The following is a 24,823-nucleotide window of genomic DNA, read 5'->3' as shown; positions in this document are numbered from 1 at the left end:
GGAGTGGGCTCTCAAAAGATTAGATTTGTATACGAAAATGGAAGGGAAAAAAATGACCTTCATAAAGTCTTTGGAGAGTGGTTCATGATCTAGTACCAGGGCAGAGGGAGGCCGTGCGGTTGCTGTTCTCTGACTGTACATTGTCTATTGGGGTACAGGGGACATGGACTTCTGCAGATCAAGTGGGGTCACAGAATCAGCCCAGGATGGCAAAAGGTTAGGAGGGGCAAGGGCTTCCCCTCAGAGGGAAGCATTCCACAGTCAAGTAACAGTCGTGTTGTCATGACCCCACATGACACGAGGAGAAGAGAGATACCTACCAGCCGAGCAGAGAAAATCCAGCCCTTCTAGGACTAGGCTGTGATAAACTACTATTGTTAAAATTCCCAATTTGACTATGCTATGTGGTACTAGTAGCTAGAGCCTCTTAGGCTATTAGAACTCCCAATCTGGTAAATCCCAGGTCTTATGAAGCCCTCATAGTGAGAGAGATGATGAAGAAAGACCACCTATGGGGCCATGGAAGGTCTCTGGATCTAAGCTGGTAGTGACATAAGAATGAAGGAAGAACAAGGAGACTGGCCCCAGAATCAGACCCCATGGGTTCTGTGAGTCCCACAAAGGCAGAGTTTAATCAAGCTGCGGGGATTCTGGTGCTAACTCTTCTGCCTTTGAGGCCTTGATCCAGCCTTGGAGTCACCTCTGTGTCTCCCTACGCTTCCCATCCAGATGAGTCCTGACCACTTAACCTGCAGCAACAGATCAGAGCTCAGCCTTCAAGTCCTCATGGTCTGGGAAAGGACAGCAGTCCTGTGGGCCTTGCCCTGATAGCTCCAGTACTACTACTGGGGGCAGGAAGACACCACCTAGGGTCTTTTTCACTAGGACCAGTCTGAGTTGCCCTCAGTAGACAAGGACTCAATTCCTCCCCTCTTTGCACAGAGCCTTTCGTCACAGTGGGTGGACATGCTTTAATAAGAGGCTGTGTGTGATGTCTGTGGCTGGCAGACTCCAGACAGAAGCCCAGGCTGTGGAGGTGGACATGGAGGCCCGGGCCTGAGAGGGGCGCTAGTACTTGAGCAGCCAGCGTGGCTTGTACGGGCTCAGTGATGATAAGTAAGCCCACCACCACGGCTTGCCCCCGCTAGCTGGCTGCCTACGCGCCCTGGGGGGCTCAAAATCCAGCTGTGCAGGCTCTTGCTGTGGATCCTGGGACTGAGGTAAAACTCTTGAAGGTCCAGGAAGAAAGTTCTTAGGCCCCGTCCCCAGAGGCTGGAGGATGAAGTCCACACGGCCGGCCCTCTTCATGCGCAAGGGAATGGTGACTCTCTTCATTACCTTGGAGTAGCCGGGGGCCTGAGCAATGACAATGTGGGAGCCCGGGGGAAGGAGTCTCCAATAGTCTCCGTCAGGCGCTTCAAAGAGAACAGAAACAATCCTCAGAGGGCTCCAGGCTGAGGCAGAAGTATGACAGACAGGGGTTTCCATGACACATGGGGGTAGATGGGCCTTAGAGCAGGATGGGCGGGGCATTTGCCTCCCATGTTCTCCACCCTCTTCATCAGACTCCTATTCTTTCCTCAAAGCCCTACCTTGGTGCCACCTCTTCCTGGCAGGCTTCACTCTGCCCCCAGGCTTGCAATTTACAAGTTTACCCTCTGCCAGACAATGGTGCTGCCAAGTCTCACATTATAGGTATCTAGTTTCAAAATTGCTTTTAAAATATTTTATTTTTATTTTATGCAGTTGAATCTTTCGCCTGCATGTATGTATTTGCACCACATGCATGCACAGGGCCCTCGGAGGTCAGAAGAGGGCATTGAATCCTCTGGGACTAGAGTTACAGATGGCTATGAATCATCAGATGTGCTGGGAATTTAACCTGGGTCCTATGCAAGAGGGAAAGAAAGGCTTCAGGACAGTCAAAGCCCACAAAATCAACTTTCAGAGTGTTGTGGCCAACTGTGAAGTGTCCCCCAACATGATCATGTGTTTGAACAATTGATGCTCGGTCGGTGGGGCCATTTTGGAAGGTTGTGGAACCTTTAGGAGGTAGAGCCTACTACTGTGTCCTCTCTACTAGGATGGACGGTGAGACTAAATGGGCCCTTCCTTCCTTAGGTTGCTTCTTGTCTCAACCACAAGCAAAATAACTAAGTATCCTACACACAGTGTCCCAGTGTGGACCTTGGGTCCTGAATGAATAGGATGCAAGAGGGAGGTGGCTCTAGGCTGCCACCAAGCTGGCTGAGAATGGACAGAGAACCTGGTGAAATGGGAGCCCTGCATCGGCCTCACCCACAGATGGCTGCAGGCTGTTGCTCACCTGTGGTGACGTCATGGCGGATGCCTTTCACTAGAATCCGTGCGTTCTTGACTGGCTTTCCGTATTTATCTGTCACCACGCCCTTGATGCCTCGGTGTACCTAAAGGCACCAGAGAGAAGGTACAGAGGTAATGTCTAACCCCAATATCACTCTCACCAGTGCCCCCATGCTCCTCTGAGTTGGGATTCTGCTTGTATAATGGAGGAAGTCAATCTGGGGACCTTGTTTCCTGTTTAAGGTATCTCTGGCAATCTGTCTCTACATTCTGGGTTGTTTGACTGGCACTGAAGCTCTGCCTAAGGGTCGTGTTCACTTCCTTCCTGACCCCAGACACTGAGGACGACCTCCGCTGTCTACCGTTAGGTGCATTTGAGCATCAGTACCTTCCTGGCCTAGGCAGCTATTCATGGTTCCTTCTGAGCAGAGATTCTAGAAGGAAGCCCAGTGAGGACACAGACCAGAGGCTCGAATCCCCAACCCACTAGTTATATTTGCATATGTCTGTCTACACACCAGCGGGTATCCCCAGAGTAAAGCCCAGGACCCATGGAGGACAGCCACGGAGCTGGGCAGACTCAGCCCTACTATGAACCAGCCCTTCCGCTTCCCACCCACACCCCGTGCCTTCTGCACACGAGGAGGCCTCCTGACCCCAGCAAACCATTCGCTTCTTCACACTCAGCTCCCTCAGTGACAGCATGGGTCTAAGTGGGGCCGGACCTGCCAATAACACCTAGAGCTCACAGTGCCTCTAAGATCAGCAAAGTCGGAACCCAATAATCCCAGAAGTCCCCACTGCTCGGAGCCAGTGGCTCTCAGTGGCTGCCACCCTCCCTCCTGACCCCCAGCGGCACTGGGGCAGACATAACAATCCAGTCACTTCTCTCCTACAGTTTTGAAAAAAACAAAACAAAACAGTGTTGAAGGTTCGGGAAAAGGGGGTGCGTAGATATGGCTGGCACGGGTTGGGAGCTTGACTCTCATGACATGAGCATGTAAGTGGTAGGCGGCTGCCCCTGGACAGGTGACCACCGCCTGGGCGCTCTTGAGCATGGATTGCTGTCCTGTGGAGCTGAAACCAGAAACACTATCGTGTGGAGTGTGAGGAGAAGTTGACTGAGGAAAACTGATGATGCGGAGGCCATGGTGCCAACCCAGTTTCCCCCATTGCTCCTCCTCAGTCACGGAAAGGCACTGAATCCTACAGGTCAGTGGTCACGGCTAACCTCTGGCTCCCCTGCCCATGTAACCTCTGCCCCTACACACACACACACACACACACACACACACACACACACACACACCTTTGCCCTCTTAGAATGCTCTAGCTGTCAACACTGACTGACCCCTTCTCCCACGCCCAGATACCCTCACTCCTCAGCCTCTGGGATGTCATTCCTGATGGCCCCATAGCCCAGCTTCTCTCTCCCTGCTGGGCTTTACTGAGTGGACATTCGTGTCCCCTCTGTCCTTCAAGAGAACAGGGCCTGTCCGTGGGAGCCCCTCCCTTCAGTTGGCAAGTCTCTGATCTGTACTTCAACTGGGGTCCTCTTCTGCCTCCCTGGGGCCTGAAGCTGTGCAGCAGGAAGAATTGTCTTGCCTCTTCCACACCTCCCCACCCCTGGGCCTGCTCAGGATCACTGTGAAAGTGGCCTCGATTGGCCCTGACAGACCTGATCCTTATCAGGATCCAAGCCCGTTTTCCTGGGGGTCATCTGTCTCGGAGTTAGCCAAGTGCTGCCCGACTGGCCACCACTCGCTTGCCATTAAATCTTCATGCACTGAGACTTCATGTGCAATATCCACGGAGCGATCCCAGTCCCACCAAAGCCCCTTCTAACTCATTTTCCCCAGATGACCACAGAATGGCCTAAGCACCTAGCTCTGCCCCAAGCCCCGCCTATGGATGAGACACACCCTGCCTAAATGACATGCCAGTTATCACAGAAAGCACATGGAGACATACTTCACTACCTGGGCTTGTCTTCTCCCCGTCACTGCTGCTGTAGCAAGGCTCACCTGTCCTTACCTCGTGGAAAGTTCCTGATCTCTCCAGAAAATAAACAGGGCTCAAGGACCAAACTTGGGGACACAAAGTCTAGACTTAAACTCCAGGCAGCTGCCAGGCCACATTGCATGGCCGGTCCTTTTGCTCTGTGTCCCCCTCTGTCATAGTCATGTGCCTCTGTGGACACAGTGATCATTCTCTCAAGCCCCATGATCTAGGGGTGGGGCTGCCTAGGACAGGGACATCTAGGGATAGGACCAACTATGGGCCACTGTGCACTTGCCACGGCCTCCCTGCATCTGAATCTGCTGACTTCCTAGGGAAGTGTTATCTTCCTATAGCTCTCTGAGCCTCCTCATAATCCTATAGCACTCGTGGGGGCTGTGCCGGGTGAAGCATTGGCTCAGGCACCTGTTTCCTCTGACCCAGCAGACTCTCGCTCCAGGATCCAATAGAGGGCTCTAAGGATGTGTTTTTAGCCACCCCATCACTGCCTGCCCACCTACCCTACGTCCAGATGCCCTCCATGCAGACAGGCAGGTACAGTCAGTCTACTCTTCAGCCTGGAGGCCTCTGATATGTGAACAAGCTGTATCCCAGAACCATCACCTCTGAGACACTCCCCATTCATCCCGCCCTCTTCACTCCTACAGCTACCCTAACTCCAGAAGGGACGCTGTAGGTCTCAAGTGCCTCACCAAGTCGCCTACTGCACACCCTCTGCCCAGAGAGTGCCCCCTGCTCCTGCCTGGTTTTTCTTCCATCAAGATTCAATTTGATTCGCTTGCTGCTTCTTGATGGCCCCCAGGGCTTGGAGGCTGGCCAGCCAGCACCCCCTTCCAGGCTTCCAGCACCCCCAAAAGACGGTCAGCACCCCCATGCTCCTGTCGGCCATCTTGCTTGTCAGGATTCTTACCCAATGGGCCTCTACCCGGCATCCCCCAGGGTGTATGGGAAGAGATATGGTTGGGAAACCCCAGTCTTGAATGGATGGTTAGAGAAGCCACCAGCAGATGCTTCCACCGAACCCCGGACACAGCCAGAAGGTGGGAGCCTAAGGGCGGAGCTGGACTCCATCCCCACCATGGGAAGCTTCCAGTGGGCGGGGCTCACCATCTCCAGGAAGTTCAGTAGGGGCTCCTTGTTGTGTTGCCACAGGCCATAGAGTGCCTCCTCTGGTGGGAACTTGACACAGCCCAGTTCCACAGTGATCTCAAAGCAGTTGGTGTGTAGGTAGTTGAAGTCAGACATACCTGTGGGGTGGACAGCTGAGCATCAGGGGCAGAGAGCCTGCGGCAGGCACAAGACTCGGCCCAGCCCCACTTTGCACATAGAGATGACTTTACCCAGCAACTGTTTTTCCATGCACAACCGAGAACAGGAATAGAAGGTCCTGACCTGACCACAGAGGTAAACTTTGGTTTCACACGGTTGGGTGGCAGAGTGCACGGGATTAGGATCTTGCTCTCCCGGAGAAACTAGCCAGTGTACCACATGGGCCTCTGTGTCCCAGCTGTTGGGCCTAGAGCCCCAAGGAGTCTAACAATGACCACAGCACACAATTGCCCAGAGTTAGCAGAGACCTGATCGTTTCCCAGGAGAGCAAGTCAGAGGGACTCCATCCCTCAGCTCCAAGGACTTTTGTGTTTCTGGGCTCTGCTGATGCAGCTCCCACTGCCACAGTGCTCATGGCTGCCACGGCCCATCTGCCCTGTGGCCCTGCCAGCTGCTGGAAGGAAGCCTACGGGTCTCTCCATTCAGCCTCAACAGTAGGACCTTGTCTGGCCTCTGGGAAGCCAATGTACCTGAAGCCTTGGAAGAAGGGGTGCTCTCATGCCCCAGAGGATGGCATGTGCTGGTCCCTGGCAGTATGAAAGCCCCAACGGTAGCTTCGGGACGCATGAGGAAGGCGGCTGTCGGCCGCCTGGGTAGGTTTGGCGGGAGGCAGTGTGGCAGGGGGAGCAAGCCCCGGCCTTGCTAACGCAGGCCTTGAGAACCTGTCTCTTGCCCTCTTGCCCATTGCAGAAGACTCCAAGTGTGCTGGGGTACAGCAGGAACCAGACTAAGGGTGGCTGTGGCTGTGTGTGGGCCCTTCAATGAGTGCTCCAGGGTGTGCGTGACATGTGTCTCCCACAGTACACTTGTGACACCAGCACATGGCGGCCAGTGAGGACTCAGTGAGCTCAGGAGAACCCAGAAGTGTTACAGTACAAGCAGCCCGCTATCTTACACAGTAAATATACCCCAACCATTAGGCCCTGAGATGTCAGCTTCTCCGGGGCTCTCTGCCACTGCACCCAGCAGCTCCTGGTCAACCCCTAACAAGCAGCAAGGGTTGGGTCATGAGTGGAATCACACCAGATAGCTGATTATAAAAGAAATCCAACAGTAGCTGCCAAAGTCACAGGGCCAGCTCATCCCCGTGCCCCTTCTCCGGGAAGATGGTGACTAAACCTCAAACCAGACTCTGCTAAGAGTGCCAGGGCTCTGCTGAGGGAGGCCCCGCCCACCCGCCTGCTCAGGCCGCACCTCCAGTGAAGCTGTACCAGTCCGCCCCGTTGATGATGCTCCCCCGCTTCAGGAAGTTGCCCCCACACCTGTTCTCCGACCTGTCCATCATCATGGGGTGGACATCAGCATAGGCTCTGGCCAACAGCTTGAACATCTGGAGATGGAGATGGAGAAGGAAGGTGGGCGTTCCGCCACCCTCCCCCATCTATCTAAACACGGGCTTGGCTCCAAGGTTAGACCCAGTACCTGGACTGTCTGACCCCTCCCCCCACCGCTCTTCTTCCCCATCCCTGCCTTGGGGGCTATCATCCCATGATCCTCCGTGGTCCTGTGGGTGGGAGCTGGAAGGCAGCTATAGCCATCGTCCCCAAAATCCTGGGCACTTGAGCCTCAGGCCTGGCTTAGAACAAGGGTGTGCAGAGCTGTGGCTGTCTGCAGGCTCTGTGAGCACGCGGTGGGGGCGGGGGTGCAGACATGAGGAGTGTAGATGGAGTATGTCATCCGGAGCCAGGCATGGTGGTACACGCTTTTAATCCCAGCATCCGGGAGGCAGAGGCAGGTGGATCTCAGAGTTTGAAGCCAGCCTGGTCTACAGAATAAGTTCAGGGCAGCCAGGGTTACATAGAGAAACTGTGTCTCAAAAAAAAAGGAAAGGAGAGAAGGAAGATGGGGGAAGGAAAGGGGCAGAGCAACTACAAAGACCCAGGAAAGCAGGTCACTGGGCACGGCACCCTGACCTCTCAGCAGCTGCCCGGTAAGTGTCATGGTGAGCTGCAGCTGTGCCAACATCTATGGCTGCGGCCAGTAGGAAGGGCTGCGGGCTGTGAATGTGGCCCCAGGACTCTCCCTGGCAGGATGGAGCACTGGTAAAGATGTCTCTTGGGACACCCAGCCAGCTCCTTCCCTCACGCACTCTCCCCACCTCTCCTGAGACTGTGGTTTCCACAGAGCCTGCCACTGGCTGCAGGCTGCACCATTATTGATTGAGGATTGATGTCTGGGGAGCAGGCTTATTTCTTCTGACTCTAGTGGGACCCATTGAGGTGAACCTCCCCGCTCCAGACATCCCCAGGCACTGAGGCCGAAGAGGCTGGACATGGAGGGGCTCCTGCTGGTCAGGACACACCTGCCCACCCAGGGGGTGCACTCGCTCTAAGGAGGGACACGATCTGAGACCCCACACTGAATGAGTGTGCAAGCGTATGTATAAACGAGTGAATGAATAACTGAGTGAAAGATTGAATGAATGAAGAAGAGGGGGAGAGAGTGGGTGCATGAATGAATGAATGAATGAATGAGTAAATGAATGACTGAATGAGCGAGTGAGTGAGTGAGTTGCTGGGCAGTTCGGGGCTGAGAAGCCAGAGGATATGGACCTCGCTGGCTCAGCCCTTGCAGCTCACAGGTGCCTTTATGAGCCTGGTCTGGCTACAGAGAGGTCTCTGAGAGCCCCTGCCTGAATCGTCCTTCCATACTTTGGAATGCTTGCCCTTGTGTTCTAGTAGGAAAGCAGCAACCCGAGAGAAATGAAGGCCTAAGTCTAGGCTAGGCTGAGGGTCCTCTCCGGACACACATGAGAACACGAGGATATACATGTGCTCCCAATGGTACGCAAACACGAACGTGAATGTAAATCGCCCGTGTTCACACATGTTCACACGTGTTCACACATGTCTGCCTGCACTTTGCCCCAGCCTCTGGGACTCTTCGTGGAGGCTGACTGACTATCCTGTCCTAGCTTGTTTTGCTTTTGTTTGTTTGTTTTGGCCTCCTCCATGGACAGAGTAGGAGGGGGAAGTTCCCTTTGCCATTGTGACCAAGAAGCATGGAAGGTTCTAGGTAAGACCAATTTGATATCCAAGTATCCAGCAGGGCTCAGGGGCAGCTGTTCCCCTGGACAGGTTGCTCAGAGATCGGGGAGCCTGGTGTATGGCCCTTGTCCGTCCTGATGGCCCCTACTTCCAGGTCCCTTCCCCTAGGCTGGAAATGAAAAGTGCCCTTGAAGGTACACCAGGCTCCCCTCACCTATCTGACTCCCCAGGAGACCTGACTAGAAACCAGGCCTAGCTCAGACCTGCACAGGCCCCACCTGGGACAGGAGCTTGCAGCCTCCAGTAATACAACAGGGAATGGAGGTTTGGCCCCAGACCTGGGGGACACCAGGAACTGCTGAGCCCTCCACTCCCCTCCCTCTGCCAGCTTTCTCATCCATAAGAGGGAAGGAATAAGCTTCCTGTCCTGTTGTGACAAACTTAGGGCTGGGTGGCACAACAAGACAGCTTTAAGGGCTGGAAGTGTCCCAATGTTACTCAGTCGCACATACCGTGAAGAGAACAGTCCTAAGAAATCAGGGTCCTTACCCAAGGGCATGGTAAACAGTGGCAGGAACAGAGCCCCGCCCCTAACCTCTGCACCCAAGCCAGAGCCCAAGCGGAGAACCCAGGTCACAGCCTAAAGGGCAGCATGCATGTGGTTGCACTGCCCCCTGCTGGTGCAATCTGGAACAACATAAAAAACACAACACAAGGCCTAAGGGCTCTCTGCTTGACAGAGCATCTCCTGGATGTGAGGGAAGCAAGCCAGGGGGGTCCTGGGGGTTCAGCAACGCCTATGACCTAGAACAGAAATGACCTTGCCAGCAGACCTGCTCAGCCTCAGCACAGCGGCCGTCTCTCACCTTCTCATCTGGCGTGGGAGAAAACATCTTCTCCTCATGGGGGTGCTTGGAGAAGTCGAAGGGGTAGGATACCACCAGGTCGCCCCCATGCAGGCTGGCTGAGAGGACGAAGGGAATGGTCTGTATCCACTTCATGATGGCCTTGGTCTCGGGGGCCACCTGCCGGGGTTGGATCACTGCTCTCAAGACTCTGCCTTCTCTGCTGGCCACCATGACTGCCTTTCCCACCCCCACCCCATCCTGTCCAGCCACTACAGTTCCCCCTGGCCACTGCAGAATGTGTGCTGGCCTTTCAACCTGGAGCCCACTTTACCCCTCCTGGTCAGGTCACATCTTCTGGAAGCTGAGGAGCACCCCACCCCTGCAGCTCCTCACCGTCCAGTGCCCGCGTTAAGTAGACCCCACTAACTTCAGCAGGGCTACTGACATAGCAGGTTACACTAGCCACAGAGGAGCTACAGAGAACCTGCCAAGCTCATTCTTGAGAGAGAACTCAGGGCTACTGGGAGAGTGTCTGGGCCCTGAGTGCTCCGGCAGGCTCACATCATCTGCGCGCGCTCAACACTCAACAGTGGCTTTCAGTGAAGTTACTGGTCGGTGCCCTAGGGAGGGGCCACACAGCTCCTACCTTACCCCACCAGTAGTACTGTGAGATGGAGATGTGGTCTGTGCGCACACCGCGAGTGGAGGCTAGCCGGTAGTACTCTGACGTGAGGTCAGGGAAGTTGCGGTTCAGATCCAGGTTCTGCGCATTCTGCCTCCCACTGGTCCAGCCGTTGTAGCCAGCACCCTAGACACAAGGGCCCAGTAAAGGCTCAGCGTCTCCCACCCCATGTCTCCCAGCCCAGGCTTCAGGTGGACTGAGGTTCGAGTGGGACTGTGGCTTCTGTGGCTTCAGGAGATGAGCCCGGGATGAAGGACCTTTGCCCTTCCTCCCATCTCCTGTGCCTCCACATAGCCTTCCCTCACCCCTAGCATCATGGCCTGGGAGTGTTCTCTGTGCATGGAGCACCTCTGCCCCTCCATAACCCTCTCTGCCTCTGTTGGCTCTTGCCCACTCTGTCCCTCCCGCTGAGCGTCCCTAATCCTCCATCGGCACTCTCTTTCCCTGGGACTCTTTTTCTTATCTTGTATGCTTGGCAAGTCTTCTACCACTGAGCTACATCCTCAGCCCTGTCCTAAAACAAGACACCATCCAACAGGCAGAATGTTGCAGGGCGACTGCTTGCTCAGCCCTGGTCCCCTAGAGAGATGGCTGCAAACAGACCCTCAACAATAATGAATCAAGTTAAGAGAGCCCGAGGACCCAGCCCTTCTGCAGGCAGCGAGAGCCCCCACCTCTGCAGCTGCCACCTCGTAGCCATCAGGGTTCATGGAGGGCAGCAGGTGGATGCGGGTGGTGTTCAGCAGGCGCTGGATGCGGGTGTTTCCTAGCAGGTACTCCGAGCACAGGTACTGGGCCAGGTAGATGAGCATCTCCCGTCCTGCTACCTCATTGCCATGGATGTTCCCAATGAGCTTCACCTCAGGCTCCACTGCAGGGAGAGACTGTGATGTGGGGTGTTGTCTTGCAGACAGGGTTGAGCAAGGGTGCACCGGGTGTACTGGGACCGATTGCTACTTGTTTCGACTCAAGAGTCTCTAGGCATAATGAGCTATCTAGACACTCACTTCTTAAGCTCATTTCTTGTGTTTAGCCACAATTGTTAGCATAAGTAAAGAATGCTATGATGATATATGGTATTATTGGTTTGTGTTACTTCTATTGACATCTACTACCCATGTTTGGGCAGCAAGTCAAACACATTGGAGTTTAATAGGTAAAACAGTTGGTCCTGGAAGGGAAGAATGAATAGATGCATGAATGAGCAGATGAGTGGGTAAACAGATGGACGGATGGATGGATGGATGGATGGATGGATGCATGGATGCATGGATGCATGGGTGGATGGACGGATGAATTAGTGGATGGATAAGTGGATGGATGGATGAATAGATGGATGGGCAGATGAGTAGATGGACAGATGGATGAGTGTATGGATAGATGTTTGAGTGGATAGATGGATGGATGGATGAGTGAATGGATAGATGGATGACTAGATAGATTGATAGACTGATAGATGATAGATTGATAGATAGATGAGCAAATAGATGGATGAATGGATAGATGAATGGGTGGATGGATAGATGAATGGATTATAGATGGATGGATTATGAATGGATGAATGGATGGATGGATGAGTGAATGGATCGATGGATGACTGGATGGATGGATAGATAGACTGACTGACAATAGATGAGCAAATAGATGGATAAGTGGATGGATGGATGGATGGATGGATGGGTGGGTGGATGGATGGAAGGATGGATGGATGGGTGGATGGATGGATGGATGGATGGATGTGTTTATGGGTTGGTGGTTAAATAAACAGAAGATAGAAGAACAAATAAATAGATAAATGGATGGAAGATTAAATAGATGAGTTGGTTGATGGATAGATGGGTTGGTGAATGGATAGCTGGGTGGAAGAACAAATGACTGAATGGATAAATGAATGAATAAAATGAATGATGGCCAGAGGAAAGGGCAGGTGTGGATGAGTAGTGGATGGGTTAATGAGCAAAAGGGTGGATGAAGGTTGTTTCACAGAAACACTCTCGACTATGCCTGGTAGCCTTCTTCAGTGTGGCCCTGGGAAAGTCACCCCTACTTGCTGAATCTAACATTGATCATTGGAAAACAGAATCTCCTACCCACTCCATCTGGCCCAGCAACCTTCAGCTGTCAGTGTGAATATCCATGCCCGTCAGACTTCACATCTCAGGGCATAAATGACAAGGAAATGTCCATGTCTATGGAGGAGGCCAGATGTGACCTGATGACCTCTGGCCCCATGAGAGACAGGCCTTTGAGCCTGTGATGTCCACATTGCTCAGTCCAACAAGGTGAAAGCTGGGTCGAGGTGGACATCCCAGCAGAGTCCTAAGTCCACACACTTAGAGACTTCTGGAACTGGAGGAAGGATGGGCCTTATTATACCAACATGTCAATGGGGTAATGGACTGGGGGATGGGACCAAGGGAGGGCCCAGCCTTAGTGATGTTCTCAGTGCTGGGAATAGGAACTTTCAGTGTCATCATGTCCTATTCACACAGGAGATGAAGGTCCAAGCCAAGTCTCTATGCGAACATTCTAGAACCCTAGATACAGTCAGCTTGGTGTCTCTTCTCCAGTTCAGAACCACTAGCAATTACTGTAACAAAATTTGATTCCCAATTTGTACCATAGCAAGGAAGTCTTGAAGGATCTGAGCCATCTAGCATTTTCCAAAACTTAAAGCATGCCGCATGCCTCCACACCTAACGTCACTGGACCTTGATGTGAAAAACCCGCTGTGTCCACACCACCAGCTTAGCAAACTGTGCTTCAGAAGAGGAGTAGAGCAGAAGGGAAAGGAACCAGGACCCAGACCTGCACAGGCCCAGGACTCACAAGCCTGAAGGGCCACCGTGGTGGTGATGGTGACATATTCCACATTAAAAATCTAAGACTGAAGCTGTGGCAGCCACTGCCCATTGACCCAGTGTCCCCTCCAGGATCTGCCCTAGTCCCTCCAGTCTCCAACCTCTCAAAAAACTTTGCCCTCTCCCTGAAGACAGAGTCTCCACACTGTCATCTGTTTAGGTAACTTATTCTCTTGCTATTACTCAGTCTCCTCAGACAAGTGTCTGTTGGGATGAGACCAACTCATATCCATGCTCCCAAACTCAAGTGACATGGCTTTTCTGGAGAAATCCTTTTTCCCCCTGAGATAGGGTCTCTACGTATTCTTGGCTGTCCCGGAATTCATTATGTAGACAAGGCTGGCCTCAAACTCACAGAGATCCCCCTGCCTTTGCCTCCCAAGCGCAGGGATTAAAGGTGTATGCCACCATGCCCAGCTTGGAGAAATCCTTTTTAATACTGTCCTTGTGGGCAGGTGATCATGGGTGGGTGAGTAGAGGGGGCACCAGACAGTCACCCCCAGCTTGTGCACCCCAAGGCTAAGTGGGGTCTTCACCCTGTTCCCAGGGGCGGAAATCACACCTGGGTCTCCCATGGTCACTCACTCAGTTCGTGCTGGCCTGGGCGGCTCGAGAACTCGATGACTACCAGGTCCTTGCCTTCGAAGCTGCGCCCAATGCTGTACATCTTGGCTACCTGGGAACAGCGGGCAGCTGTCCTCTTCAGCACCCGGACCATCTGAGCATAGGAGTGGTGAGCGAAGCGGATGAAGGTGGGCGGTAGGTCTGAGGGCAGCGCCTCCTCCACGTCCAGCTCTCCTGGGGAAGGAATTAGAACTGGGGCTGGGGTGTGCATTGAATGCTTGCTCGTGGCGCAGACAGCTCGCCAACCTGGCCCAGCACACTCACGCCCAGTCCCACTGGAGTGTGAGGATGACACATAGGCCTCCTGGATGGCACTGCCGTAAGCCAGCCAGAGATGGCGCCCAGGAGATGCATGTGGACCAGGCATGTCTCCACTGCAGTGTAAAATGCCAGCGAGATGTGGGTGCCTGCCTGGGAGCTTTCAAATATGAAAAGCAGAGTTCAGTCAGGCGGTGGTGGCACACGCCTGTAATCCCAGCACTTGGGAGGCAGAGGCAGGTGGATTTCTGAGTTCAAGGGCAGCCTGGTCTACAGAGAAACCCTGTCTCGAAAAACAAAAACAACAAAAAACAAACAAAAATAAAAACGAAAAGCAGAGTTCAAGAGAAGGTGCTCCTAGGAAACCTTGAGAGGCCGTCACCTGCCTCTAAGCCGCGGTTGTCTGACATAACCCTGCCGTGGGGGCCCTGACACGGCTCTGCCTCCCTCTCTACTTACTGGCACCATGGCCTATGCTGTGTCAACACTCACATGAGGGCGGGGGGCAGCGTGGCTAAGAGTGGTTCCCCACAGCCCGTAGTCTGCTAAGATTGAAGGGGGAGGTCTACCAGGAAGAAGAGGTGTCTGGGACAGTGTTGGTCAGAGTGTAACCTCCGTCACACCTGACCCCCCCCCACCACACGCACACACACACACACACACACACACACACACACACACACACCATTTCCCTGTTCCTCTCTACAGAAGAAGCCCAGTGGCTAGTAACCTAGGGGTCGTCCTCAGCCCTAATGGCAGAAGAAACTTGAGGCAGATCCCTGCAGGCCGCCCGGGGCCACAAAGAGTTAATGTTGTCTCTACTTGTGGTTTTCTTTTTGCTCAAAATGGTTGCTGAGGAGAAAGAGCAGATGAACCCAGCAATTTGGTGGCTTCAAAATAATCCCTCTCCAGTGCCTGGGCTCTCCTGGGGTAACAGGCTCAGCCAGAGCAGGTCGGCTTCCTCTCTCCTCACCAGCCTTGCTTGTCGCCTCTACGTCTTAGCTCACTGTGGACACAACTGCTGCCGGCCAACACCCACTGCGCCTGCACATGAACCCAGCCTGCCCCCTCCAGGACAGGCCCAGGCTCCAAGACCCGGCTCATCCTGGTACACCTGCTGGCGGCCGCTCACACATGCTTTGCTAGGTCTGTGCCCTCCCGACAGCCTTTGCGTCTCGGTACACAGTATGCACGCAGTGGCGGTACAAACAAACCCATTCACCAATGGCTGTCCAAGGTGACTCCAGTGGAAGCCCCTATTCTATCTCCTTTCCCGGGCCTCCATTTTAACAGAAAACTAAGGGCTTGCAAAGCAAGAAGAAAGCGTGCTTGGTGACTCCTGCCTGGGGCAGTATGGAGGGCCTTGTCTGTCCCTCAGAAAATTCCATGGGCCAGCATGGCACGGTGGGTGCTGATCCCCAGAGGGTCGCCTTTCTCACCACTCAGGTGAAAGGGTGCGGATGGGAACAGACAGAGCTGTGCTCGCTAAGGCACTGCGCCAAGCAGCCCTCTGTGACCCGCACACCTCCTGAGGAGCCGCTCACTAGCATTCCTGGAGCCCATTCCTCTGTCACAGGCTGGCGCTGGAGACAAGCAGGCCCTCCACTCCGCAGCTTACATCATTTGACTCAGATCACCCTTCAGGCTCAGCTCTGGCCAGAAAGTCTGCTGAGAAGTTCCCCGCCCAGGGACATGCCAGTGCGATGCGCTCCTGAAGGCGCTGTAACTGGTCACTCTGTCTACCCCGTTCATGTCCCATTTGTCTGCTAGGCACAGGCCTCTCCATGGGTAGGATGCTTCATGGGCCTGGATGGGCCACTTTGCCCTCTTGATAAGCTGCCCTTTATCCCAAGGCCCCTCCCTCCAAGTCTGTAGATCAGGTAAGCCTTTGCTTCCTCAGCAGTGAGATAACCCTCTATAGGACACCAGGATGTGACTGTTAGCAGACCCCTGACACCTGCCCTGCCCAAAGAGTAACTCTCAGAGCTAATATGTAGCCCGGAGTACGCCCAAAGCCTTGCCTTACCCCGGAGCTGTTCCAAAGGGTCATAGCAGCCTTCCTCCTCTGGTGCGAAGTATCGGGCACAATCTAGGAAGTAGGGCCAGGCCATGTCGATGGCGTCAAAGGCCGGCTGGCAGGCCTCCCGCAGGCCCTCACAGACATGCCGGCAGGGCCTTTGTGTGTGACCTCCCTCACATCTGGGCGCCAACACAGAGCACCCTAGCAGCCGCAGGTCAGGGTTGCACTGGCCCTCCAGGAGAAAGTGCAGCACACCCAACAGCATGTACTCAGGACTGGACTCCACTGCCTCCCATGACCGGTGCTCCAGGGGTGTGGGGAACGATGTGTGGTTATAGGCCGCGTCCGCACAGGTCCTGAGATGCAGGTCCACGCAGGTGGCTGGAGAAGGAGAGTCAGCAGGTCACATGATGACCCATGCCCAAGTAGATGCCACCTAAGACCAGGGCCTGCAATGATGGAGCACCCAGTCTGTGGGGACAGACAAGGCCAGGGCTGCTGTGGAGGAAGCAGGGCTCATAGGAGACACAACAAGGAGTTCTGAAGTAACTGCACCCAGTTACCTACCAGAAAATGGGGCCAGGATAGCAAAGGCACGAGCAGAATGGGAGCAGGCAGCCTGCCCTGCCTGAGGTGCATGATGAGGCCAGTGGATTGGCAAAAGCAGGAGGCCAGCCTCATACAGGCCCAAAGGAGAGATGTTCACAAGAACGCATGCAATGTGGAATATCCCATCCTCAGCACAAGGTTACGTCCTCTCAAATGGACCCGGCTGGCCTGACTCTGATCCCCCCCTTGTTACAAGGACATTGTAAGCGCAGGCCAAAAGAGGCCATCTCCTCTGGTATTCGAGCTTTGTGCTGGGCCAGCATGCGTGTCCTCTGCCTACCTCCGGCACCACCATTTGCCGGGCCTTCTAGACTGCTAAACACCTCTAAACAGGAGGCTGCTGGGCACAGAGTTGTGGCCCTCACTCTAGTCTCTCCCTCTGCTGCCTGCCACCTGCTACCTGCCACCGGCTCCTGCTCGCCCCAGCAGAGACATTATGTGGTGCTGACCCGAGATCCTTGGCCAGTTTCCCGTGTCATTGTGTGGGAAGGACACGACTGCTCGTGTCCAGCTTCTTTCTGCTCAAAGCGTTTCAGATGTGTTGATTTTTGTCTTATTTTCTGGCCTTTTGGAGTTTTGGATTTTTTCCTTTGGGTTTGGCTTTTGTTGTTTGTTTGTTTGTTTGTTTGAGTTTCTCTGTGTAACAGCCCTGACTGTCCTAGAACTTGCTTTGTAGACCAGGCTGGCCTTGAACTCTCATCGATCTGCCTGACTCTGCCTCCTGAGTGCTGGGATTAAAGGCATGCACCACCTGGCCTTGATTTTTTTGTTTTGTTTTGTTTTGTTTTGTTTTGTTTTGTTTTGTTTTGTTTTAAGATTTCATTTACTTATAGGTGGTTCACTCCACAGCAGGAGCATGGACCTCAAAGGACAACTTGCAGAAGTCAGTTCTTTTCTTCAACCATGTGGACCCCAGAGATTTAATTCAGATGGTAAATCTTGGCAGAAGGAACCTCTACCCCCTGAGCCACCTTGTCAGCAGGTCCTTGTTTGTTTTGTTGTTGTTTTTTTGGGGGGGGTTGGGGTTTTTTTTTGTTTTTGTTTTTGTTTTGAGACAGCCTTCACTCTGTAGCCTAGGCTGGCCTAGAACTTCTACGTAGCCCAAGTTGTCTCTAAACTCATGGCAATCCCCTACCTTAGCCTACTAAATGCTGAGATGACAGACATGAACCACCTAGCTCCGCCATGATGCTGGTTGTCCCACGGAGGAAATGCTCCCCTGTTCTGTAGATCTCTGTATAGAATATACCAGATGTGCACAGCTGGTGGGAGAGAGGCGTGTCCTCAGCCCTGTCCTGAGAGTTTTGAATCATAGCTTTCAAGTCACTAATCAAGATGCTCTACCTCTCCTCTTCTCAGGAAGGACACGTCCATGTTTACAAGTCCAACTGGGCCTGCAGGGCCAGAAGCCAAGGATGGCTTCTCTGTCACGGGGTGTGGATTAGACACACAGCCTGTGATTAGCATGCAGGAGGCACTGGGCTCTATCCTGAGCATAACATCTCCCTTCCAAGGAAAGGAAAAGAATGTTATATCAAGAGACAAATGCAGGGCTGGCCTGGGAGGGACCCCTAGCATTGTCCCCCAGGCAGAGCTGGGCAGGCAGAGCAGGCAGAGCAGGCTACTCTCTTGCTTAGCCTCACTTCACTGGATCTTCTGAGCCTGCCCTGCTATTCACATCCGAAGTCAGCATCTCTGCTTTGACAGCATGGGGGTCAGGGGAACGTAGAGTTCCTACAAGACAAATCAGGGGTGGGGTGGTACCTACCACTGTGTGTGGAGACCAGCCTCTGGCATTTACCTGGGAAGAGACAACCCTGATTAACAACAGATACAGGTGCACATCGCTCCCTTCCCAGCCTTTGCTGGGTGTCTACTGATGACAGGCTCTGTTCTATTCCCTGTTACCCTCACCCCCCTGATTTGCACTGCTGACCTCTGGCTCAAAGCAGCAGAATCTGACAAACCATAGTGCTTGCCTAAGAAAGTAGGTGCATTGGCCCTGCTCCAGCCCAGCCTGGAACCAACCTGGAGAGCCCTGTGCCCACATGCCCATAGCCAGCCATGCATCAGCTCCCACAGCGTCCTGAGACATCAGCCTCAGACTGTGTCCATGGCTCCCACCACCGCAGTACTCAAGACTGAACATCCTTCAGGAGCCATCCACGCAGACTACCTAGTCCCAAGAACACTGAAAGACATGGGGCCTCAGTGCTGTGTGAGTTTGGGACCCCCTTTCCAGCAAAAATTAACACACAAAACTATCCTTGCAACTGTGGGGTCTCAAGGACCTCCCGAGGGCCGGGCTTCACGGACTCCACAGTAAGCTCCAGGAGGGGTCGTAAAACCCCCATGGACACCAGCAGCCATGTTCAGGCAAGTGCCTACTGGGCATCCTGTGCACGAGGAGAAGGAGCCAAGGAGGAAACTTTGCATCAGGTCTAAACTGGACCAGCTCTGGCGTAGGGTCAGGAAGCACTCCACTGCCTCGTGCAGGGAAGGGGCAGACGTGTGGTAGAAAGACCATGGCCAAAAGAGGATTCCCTTGGGACAGGTGTGCCTGCGTGGGATGGGAGATGGACTGCTGGGCTAGCACAGGGACCACAGCAAATGCCTGTGCTCCGTCCTGTGCAGACGGAACCTGGCAGTGACCAGGAGCCAGGCAGGGGCACAGCACCCATAGGCTTCTCTCAAGATCTAAAGTCATGCAGCAAGTGGACACAGGAGTGAGCCACCTATGCCTGCCACCTATAGAGAAAACAGCAAAAACTCAACCCACCCCCGGTTACCAAAACCTACTGTGCTCAGTGAACCTACTATGTGCTGGGCTGCTTCAATTTGGATCATACGTCCAGGCTCTCATGAGACAGTCAGCATTTGAGACACCATATACCTGTCTGTCACTCACCTCGCATAGCTGAGGTTTTTAATACCTTTGAGTTGGGGGTGGGGGTGGTTTTGGTGGTTTTTGAGACAGGGTCCCACGTAGCTCAGGTGATCTTGTATGCTCCATGTAGCTGAAGATGATCTTAAACCCTGACCTTCCTCCCCCTCTCAACGCATGGTGGGATTACAGGAGTGCACGGCATGAGCATCTCCCTGATGCTCAACTATCAGGGAGAGATTCACACAGACTCTTATGGTGTAGATCTGGGAGTGTACTCAGGCCACAAGAAGCCCCTGGTACTCCAGCACATCTTCCTCCTCCTCCTCCTCTTCCTCCTCCTCCTCCTCCTCCTCCCCCTTCCCATGCTGTAAAGAGTCCTGACCATGAGTCAGTGCAGTGGAGAACAGAGGATCCCAGCCTCTGTCCTGGATGGCTCTGGGTTCACCCACGCACACAATGGGACCCCGGACGAGTCGCACTTTACTATTCTTATGGGTTTTTTATATGAGGCTTATAATAATTACTTTAGGGATATATTATGAAAGTTCTAGAAGATGACTCACATCTAACAATGATGTGGCCCAAGGACAACATCCCACAGACAGTAATATCTGTTCTCACTGTCCCTGCTTCAGGCCAAACTAACACAATAGGTCAAGTCTTGTGAATGTCCTTAGCAGGAACCACTGGGGAGGTCCACAGCCTTTACCCCGATATAAAAGATTGCAGGTGCCTACCCCCCAAAACAAACCCACTACAACACGTGTGGATTGAGCACAAGCGGGGGGGGGGGGCTTGAGACCCCCTGCTGCACATGCAAATGCCCTGAGGCTCTGCTCTCTTCATGCAGGGATCCCGAAGCACCTGTCTGACCCTGCTCAGAAGATTGCTAAGACACGTGTCTCGCCGCCCACGGCAGAGGAGGACCCAGGGTGTCAACACTGTTGAGAACAGTGAAGAGAAACATCTGACCTCTGCCCAGAGCGTGATACCATCATCTGCTGTCAGTGAAGCAAAGACAATCTGCAATGCTAGGACAGGAGGAGGGATCCCATGAGGGACCTGGTGTGACTTCCACCCCTGTGCAGGGCCCTGTGAACCACTATAACCAGAGACTCCATTCCGGGACTCACAGTCTGGGTGCTGCTTGTTCTACGCTGACTTTGGACCAAGATGGATGCTGGAGGGAAGCCAGTTAACTCAAGGGGATGCTTTCAGTCACCTCCCCTTGCTCCTGCAGCCCCAGGCTCACACAGTGCCCGTCAAGGCTCACTCTGTAGGAGCCTAGGTGTTCAGTGGGACTGTGATGAGGAGTGAATAGATAAATCAACTTGAACTTGGCCCTGGGTCCTCTGCCGGCCTCAGGGAAACTTAAGCCAAGGCTGCCAGGTACTGGCTGTACCCAAGCTATTCTGCAAAGTCACTGGCCTGATGGCTTCATAGCCCTTCCATTCTCTCTGGCTCACAGATGAGGAAACACATTCAAAGATTCACAGGCCCCGTGCCCCTATGTCCTTGTTGAATATGAAGAGAAAAATGGTAATGCTGTCAGTGTGTAAGCATGACATAGCTCGGGCACACAATGTGTAGAAGGAGGTACTGACCACAGTGACCTCAGGCAACTGCACTTGATCAGGGCTCAAAGAGGTGGCCAGGAGCAAGCAAACACCAAGTTAATCCCCAACTATGTCCAGGCCTCCACCATTACAAAGATGGCAGACCTGTCTGTAGAACTGCCATGACAAAGCGTCACAGACTAAGTGGGTTACAGTGGTGGAAATTCTCCCCACCAAAGCTCTGGATGCTGCAGTCAGAAGCAAAGTGTGACCAGCAGGCACCTGCTCAGGGCCCTCAGAGGACTCTTCATCTTGTCTAGCTCCTGAGGATCCCAGTGTCCTTGATTTATGGCTGCCTCGCTCCAATCTGTGCCTGGTGTCCCACTTTACCTCTTAAAGTGCTCACTATCAGGCTTAGGTCATCTGCAAAGACCCTGTCCCTAGCGAGATCCATGCACAGCTCCTGGGCTTAGAACTTGAGATCTCTTCTGGTCATGGTAAAGTTGAACTGGGACAGAGGAGGGACCCAGGGTAAGGCCATGTGCCTGGGGGTTCCACAGACATCTACAGAATGAAATTGCACCTCTTCCAGCTGGGTGAGTCTCTCCAGGCCTTTGGATTTCATGCACAAAGCAAAAGACAGAGCCGCTTACCAATGGATGGCACTCGGTCTTGCCATCCGTTGTGTCATAGCCATAGAACCTGTGAATCGTCACCCTGCCTGTTCCCCTCCTGCCACCCACAACACATACTGAGACACTCCAGACGCCTGAACCTACTGCTCCTTAGAACGTTGGGGGCCTGTTGCGGACTCTACATCCACTCCGTCCTGTCTCATAGCCACACACGGAGTGTGCGCGTCCAGGGCCTGAGACCAGCAAGTGGAAACCAACCACTACCGTAAGTGGTAAGATCCACCGCAAAATTCAGACTTAGTGTTCTAAAAGAAGGTGATGTGTTCTGCGCTGTTATGTTTTGTTTTGATGATCAGATTTACACAAGCTGGAGTCACCTGGGAAGAGGGAACCCCATCAGATTGCTGTAGGCAAGTCTGTGGGGTATTTTCTTGGTCAGTGATTGATGTGGAGGTTTTGGTAACTGTTGGGTGGTGCCACCCCTGTTGTGTATAATAAATAAGCTGAGCAGGCTATGGGAAGCAAGCCAGGAGGCTGCCCCTCTGTGGTCTCTGCACCAGCTCCTGCTTCCAGGTTCCTGCCTTGACGTTCCTCATTTTGGTCATGGTGTTTTGTCACAGCAATAGAAAACAACATAGAAGGGTCTGGAGAGATGGCTCAGCTGTTAAGAGCACTGACTGCTCTTCCAAAGGTCCTGAGTTCAAATCCCAGCAACCACATGGTGGCTCACAACCATCTGTAACGAGATCTGACTCCCTCTTCTGCAGTGTCTGAGACAGTTACAGTGTACTTACATATAATAAAATAAATCTTTTTTAAAAAAGAAAGCAACCTAGAACATAATCCAGTCATAATTGTATGCCAATGAGGAAATATTGAAGCGGTATTCCAGATAATTGGATTTTTATTCTCTTTCCTTCTTAGCAGCCCACATGGCTTACCTCCGTCGACCACAAGGTGGCAGCATTTCTTCAAGGCAGGGACAGAAGCTGCCCTCAGTGCAACATTTCTCTTTCCAACTGCCCATCTGGCTCTTGGCTAGAGCCCATCTAGCAGAGCAGCTGTCAGTGCCCCGGCCCCAGGATGACAGACAGAGCAGGATGCCTGTCCCCAGCCACAGCAGAGTAAAGGGGTCAGGCTGTGAACCCAAACTCAGGCTCAATGAAGGACCAGAGTCCTCCATCAAAGAAAAGACTGAGCAGAGAGGTGTACGCCAGACTTGCTCCTAGCCCCTGGGACATAGAGAGAGATAGGGAGAGGATGGGGGTGTCCACCCTTAGATGTGCAGCCTAGGTGGAAGCCGCCAGGCTGACACAGAAGTTTCCAGATCTGAAAGCCTTTTAAACTTCCATGCATGTCCCTGTAGAGGGAGACTGGACCCAAAGACATTGTCCCTCCCTCCAGAAATATCTCCTGATGTGTTGTGGTGGTTCTCGGCACAGACAGGGACAGTGCTCACCTGCATGTCCTATCTCAGTGAGGAAGTGGGTGTCTGTAAGGCAGCCTTGGTCTGGGGCTAGCACTCCTGGTACAAAGCAGACCAGGAAAACCTTCCTGTAGCAGGTTTGGATTCTGTGCATTTTCTGGGATACCCAACGTTCAGAGAAAAGCCTTCTACTGCAAGTTTTAGCAGTGCTACACAGCCGTGGTATGCACACAGGTCCACACATACTGCGCATGTACACACTTGACCAACTGGCCTGTATGGTCTAATCTGCAGCGAGATGGAAAGAGAGGGGTAGGGAGGAAACCCCAGGCTGAGGACAAAGAAAGGGGTCATTGTGTTCCCAGCATCAACCTGGCTAGAGCAGGCAGGCTCTCAGGTGACCACAAATCTTAGCTCTTAAAATTCTACATCTGATCCCATGGGGTCTGAAGAGCCTAGGGGCTCCAGCGAGACTCAGGTGGCTGCTGTTGATAAGGACATAAGGAATGTGAACTAGATGTATTCCCACCCAATGGGCAGAGGCACCAGAACAGAGTCCAGGACTCCAGACCCATCCCCAGGACCCTCAATTGTGAACCCTGGGGATAACTCCTGCTCCCTGTACTATCTCTGCCGAAACATTCCATCCTTCTTTGGACCACTTCCTGAAATAAAAATTTATCCACATTGCAGCCGGGAGCCTTGAAGGACGGGTCAGGAGTCTGCTGTGGCCAGCACCTCCCCATTCCTGGAAGGACAGGGGACTCAGCCCGCCTTGTCCCGCAGTCCTGGCACCTGCTCACTCTGACCTACTTTCGGATCCCACCGGTCCAGGTGCCTGCTCTGCAGTGGCTGGTGTTGGATGCCTGCCAGCACTGCTGTCTCCCCCAAGGGTCTCTGGCTTGGAACCTGAGAAAGCCCGACGCCCCAGCAAAGTTTTCTCTACTGGCTAAGGGTCACAATGTGGTACCCTCGGGACATTCTACCCAGGCGGTAGTTCTGTGATTCACAAGAAGAGAAAAGTTCCCAGGTGGGTGGAGGGAGGGCTATCTAAATCTACCTAGAGGGGCGGCTGGGACCCTACCGGAGGGGTCGGGTCCAGGCGAGCAGCTGGGGTGAGCGGCAAAGGCCAGCGCGGCCATTGCAGCCAGCGCGGCGAGCAGCAGCGGCATCGTAGGCACGGTGGGCACGGATGCACGGATGCGCGGGAGGGCGCAGTGATGTGGCACTCGGGGAGCACGAGTGGCGCTGCTGGGCCCTGCGGCTGGGGGGCGGGTGAGGAGCCGCGCAGGAGTCGGGTTACAACCAGCAACGCCAGACACTGGAGAAGGGATTCTAAGGGGGAGGAGGAAAGGCAGATAAAAGCCAACCTGCCCCCTAACCCTCCAAGAACCCCGCCTCCTAAAGAAAGGGACTTGCCCTCTTGTGGGAGGCTCTGGGGAGCTAATCATCAAGTGCTTGCTGATTTGGACTGAAAACCTTGATTTGTGGGGGGTCGAGACAGCGCCAGAAGTGGAGATGGGTCCTGGCCCAGAGCTGACCCCAGCTGGAAGTGAGCCAGGCCTGGGTCAGAGTCAGCTAAATGAGGCTGGCCGGGTCGCCCACGCCTGTCCCCTGTGTGGATTCTCTCCAAGGGGAGCAGTTTGTGGAGCATCCCAGCACCCCTGCCTGGATGCAGACAATGCTCTGACCCTCTGTGTTGACTGTGTTCCAGACAAGTCCCCCCGAACTCTGATTCCACCCCTTGCAGGACCCAGCAG

At 53.6% G+C, this 24,823-nt stretch overlaps 1 protein-coding gene across 2 annotated transcripts; it reads right to left on the bottom strand.

The window, feature by feature from the left end:
• Positions 1–653: 653 nt before the first annotated feature.
• On the bottom strand, positions 654–24,375 carry Cpz (carboxypeptidase Z). 2 transcript variants are annotated; one of them, XM_052199219.1, is made up of 11 exons: positions 24,148–24,375; positions 18,328–18,360; positions 15,957–16,331; positions 13,634–13,846; positions 10,862–11,058; positions 10,152–10,313; positions 9,524–9,682; positions 6,865–7,000; positions 5,449–5,588; positions 2,327–2,426; positions 654–1,415 (listed from the first exon to the last, which is right to left on the bottom strand). In XM_052199219.1, exons 1-11 carry the CDS (start codon positions 24,233–24,235, stop codon positions 1,069–1,071), a joined length of 1,950 nt encoding a protein of 649 aa, XP_052055179.1. In that variant the 5' UTR covers positions 24,236–24,375; the 3' UTR covers positions 654–1,068. The 2 variants fall into 2 exon arrangements, with proteins under 2 accessions (XP_052055179.1, XP_052055178.1); XM_052199218.1 differs by lacking the exon at positions 18,328–18,360 and having other exon boundaries at positions 24,148–24,323.
• Between the last annotated feature and the right edge of the window lie 448 nt (positions 24,376–24,823).

The sequence above is a fragment of the Apodemus sylvaticus genome, chromosome 11 (assembly GCF_947179515.1).
Source record: "Apodemus sylvaticus chromosome 11, mApoSyl1.1, whole genome shotgun sequence".
Taxonomy (NCBI): Eukaryota; Metazoa; Chordata; class Mammalia; order Rodentia; family Muridae; genus Apodemus; species Apodemus sylvaticus.
This window is presented reverse-complemented; position numbering and strand designations above follow the sequence as displayed.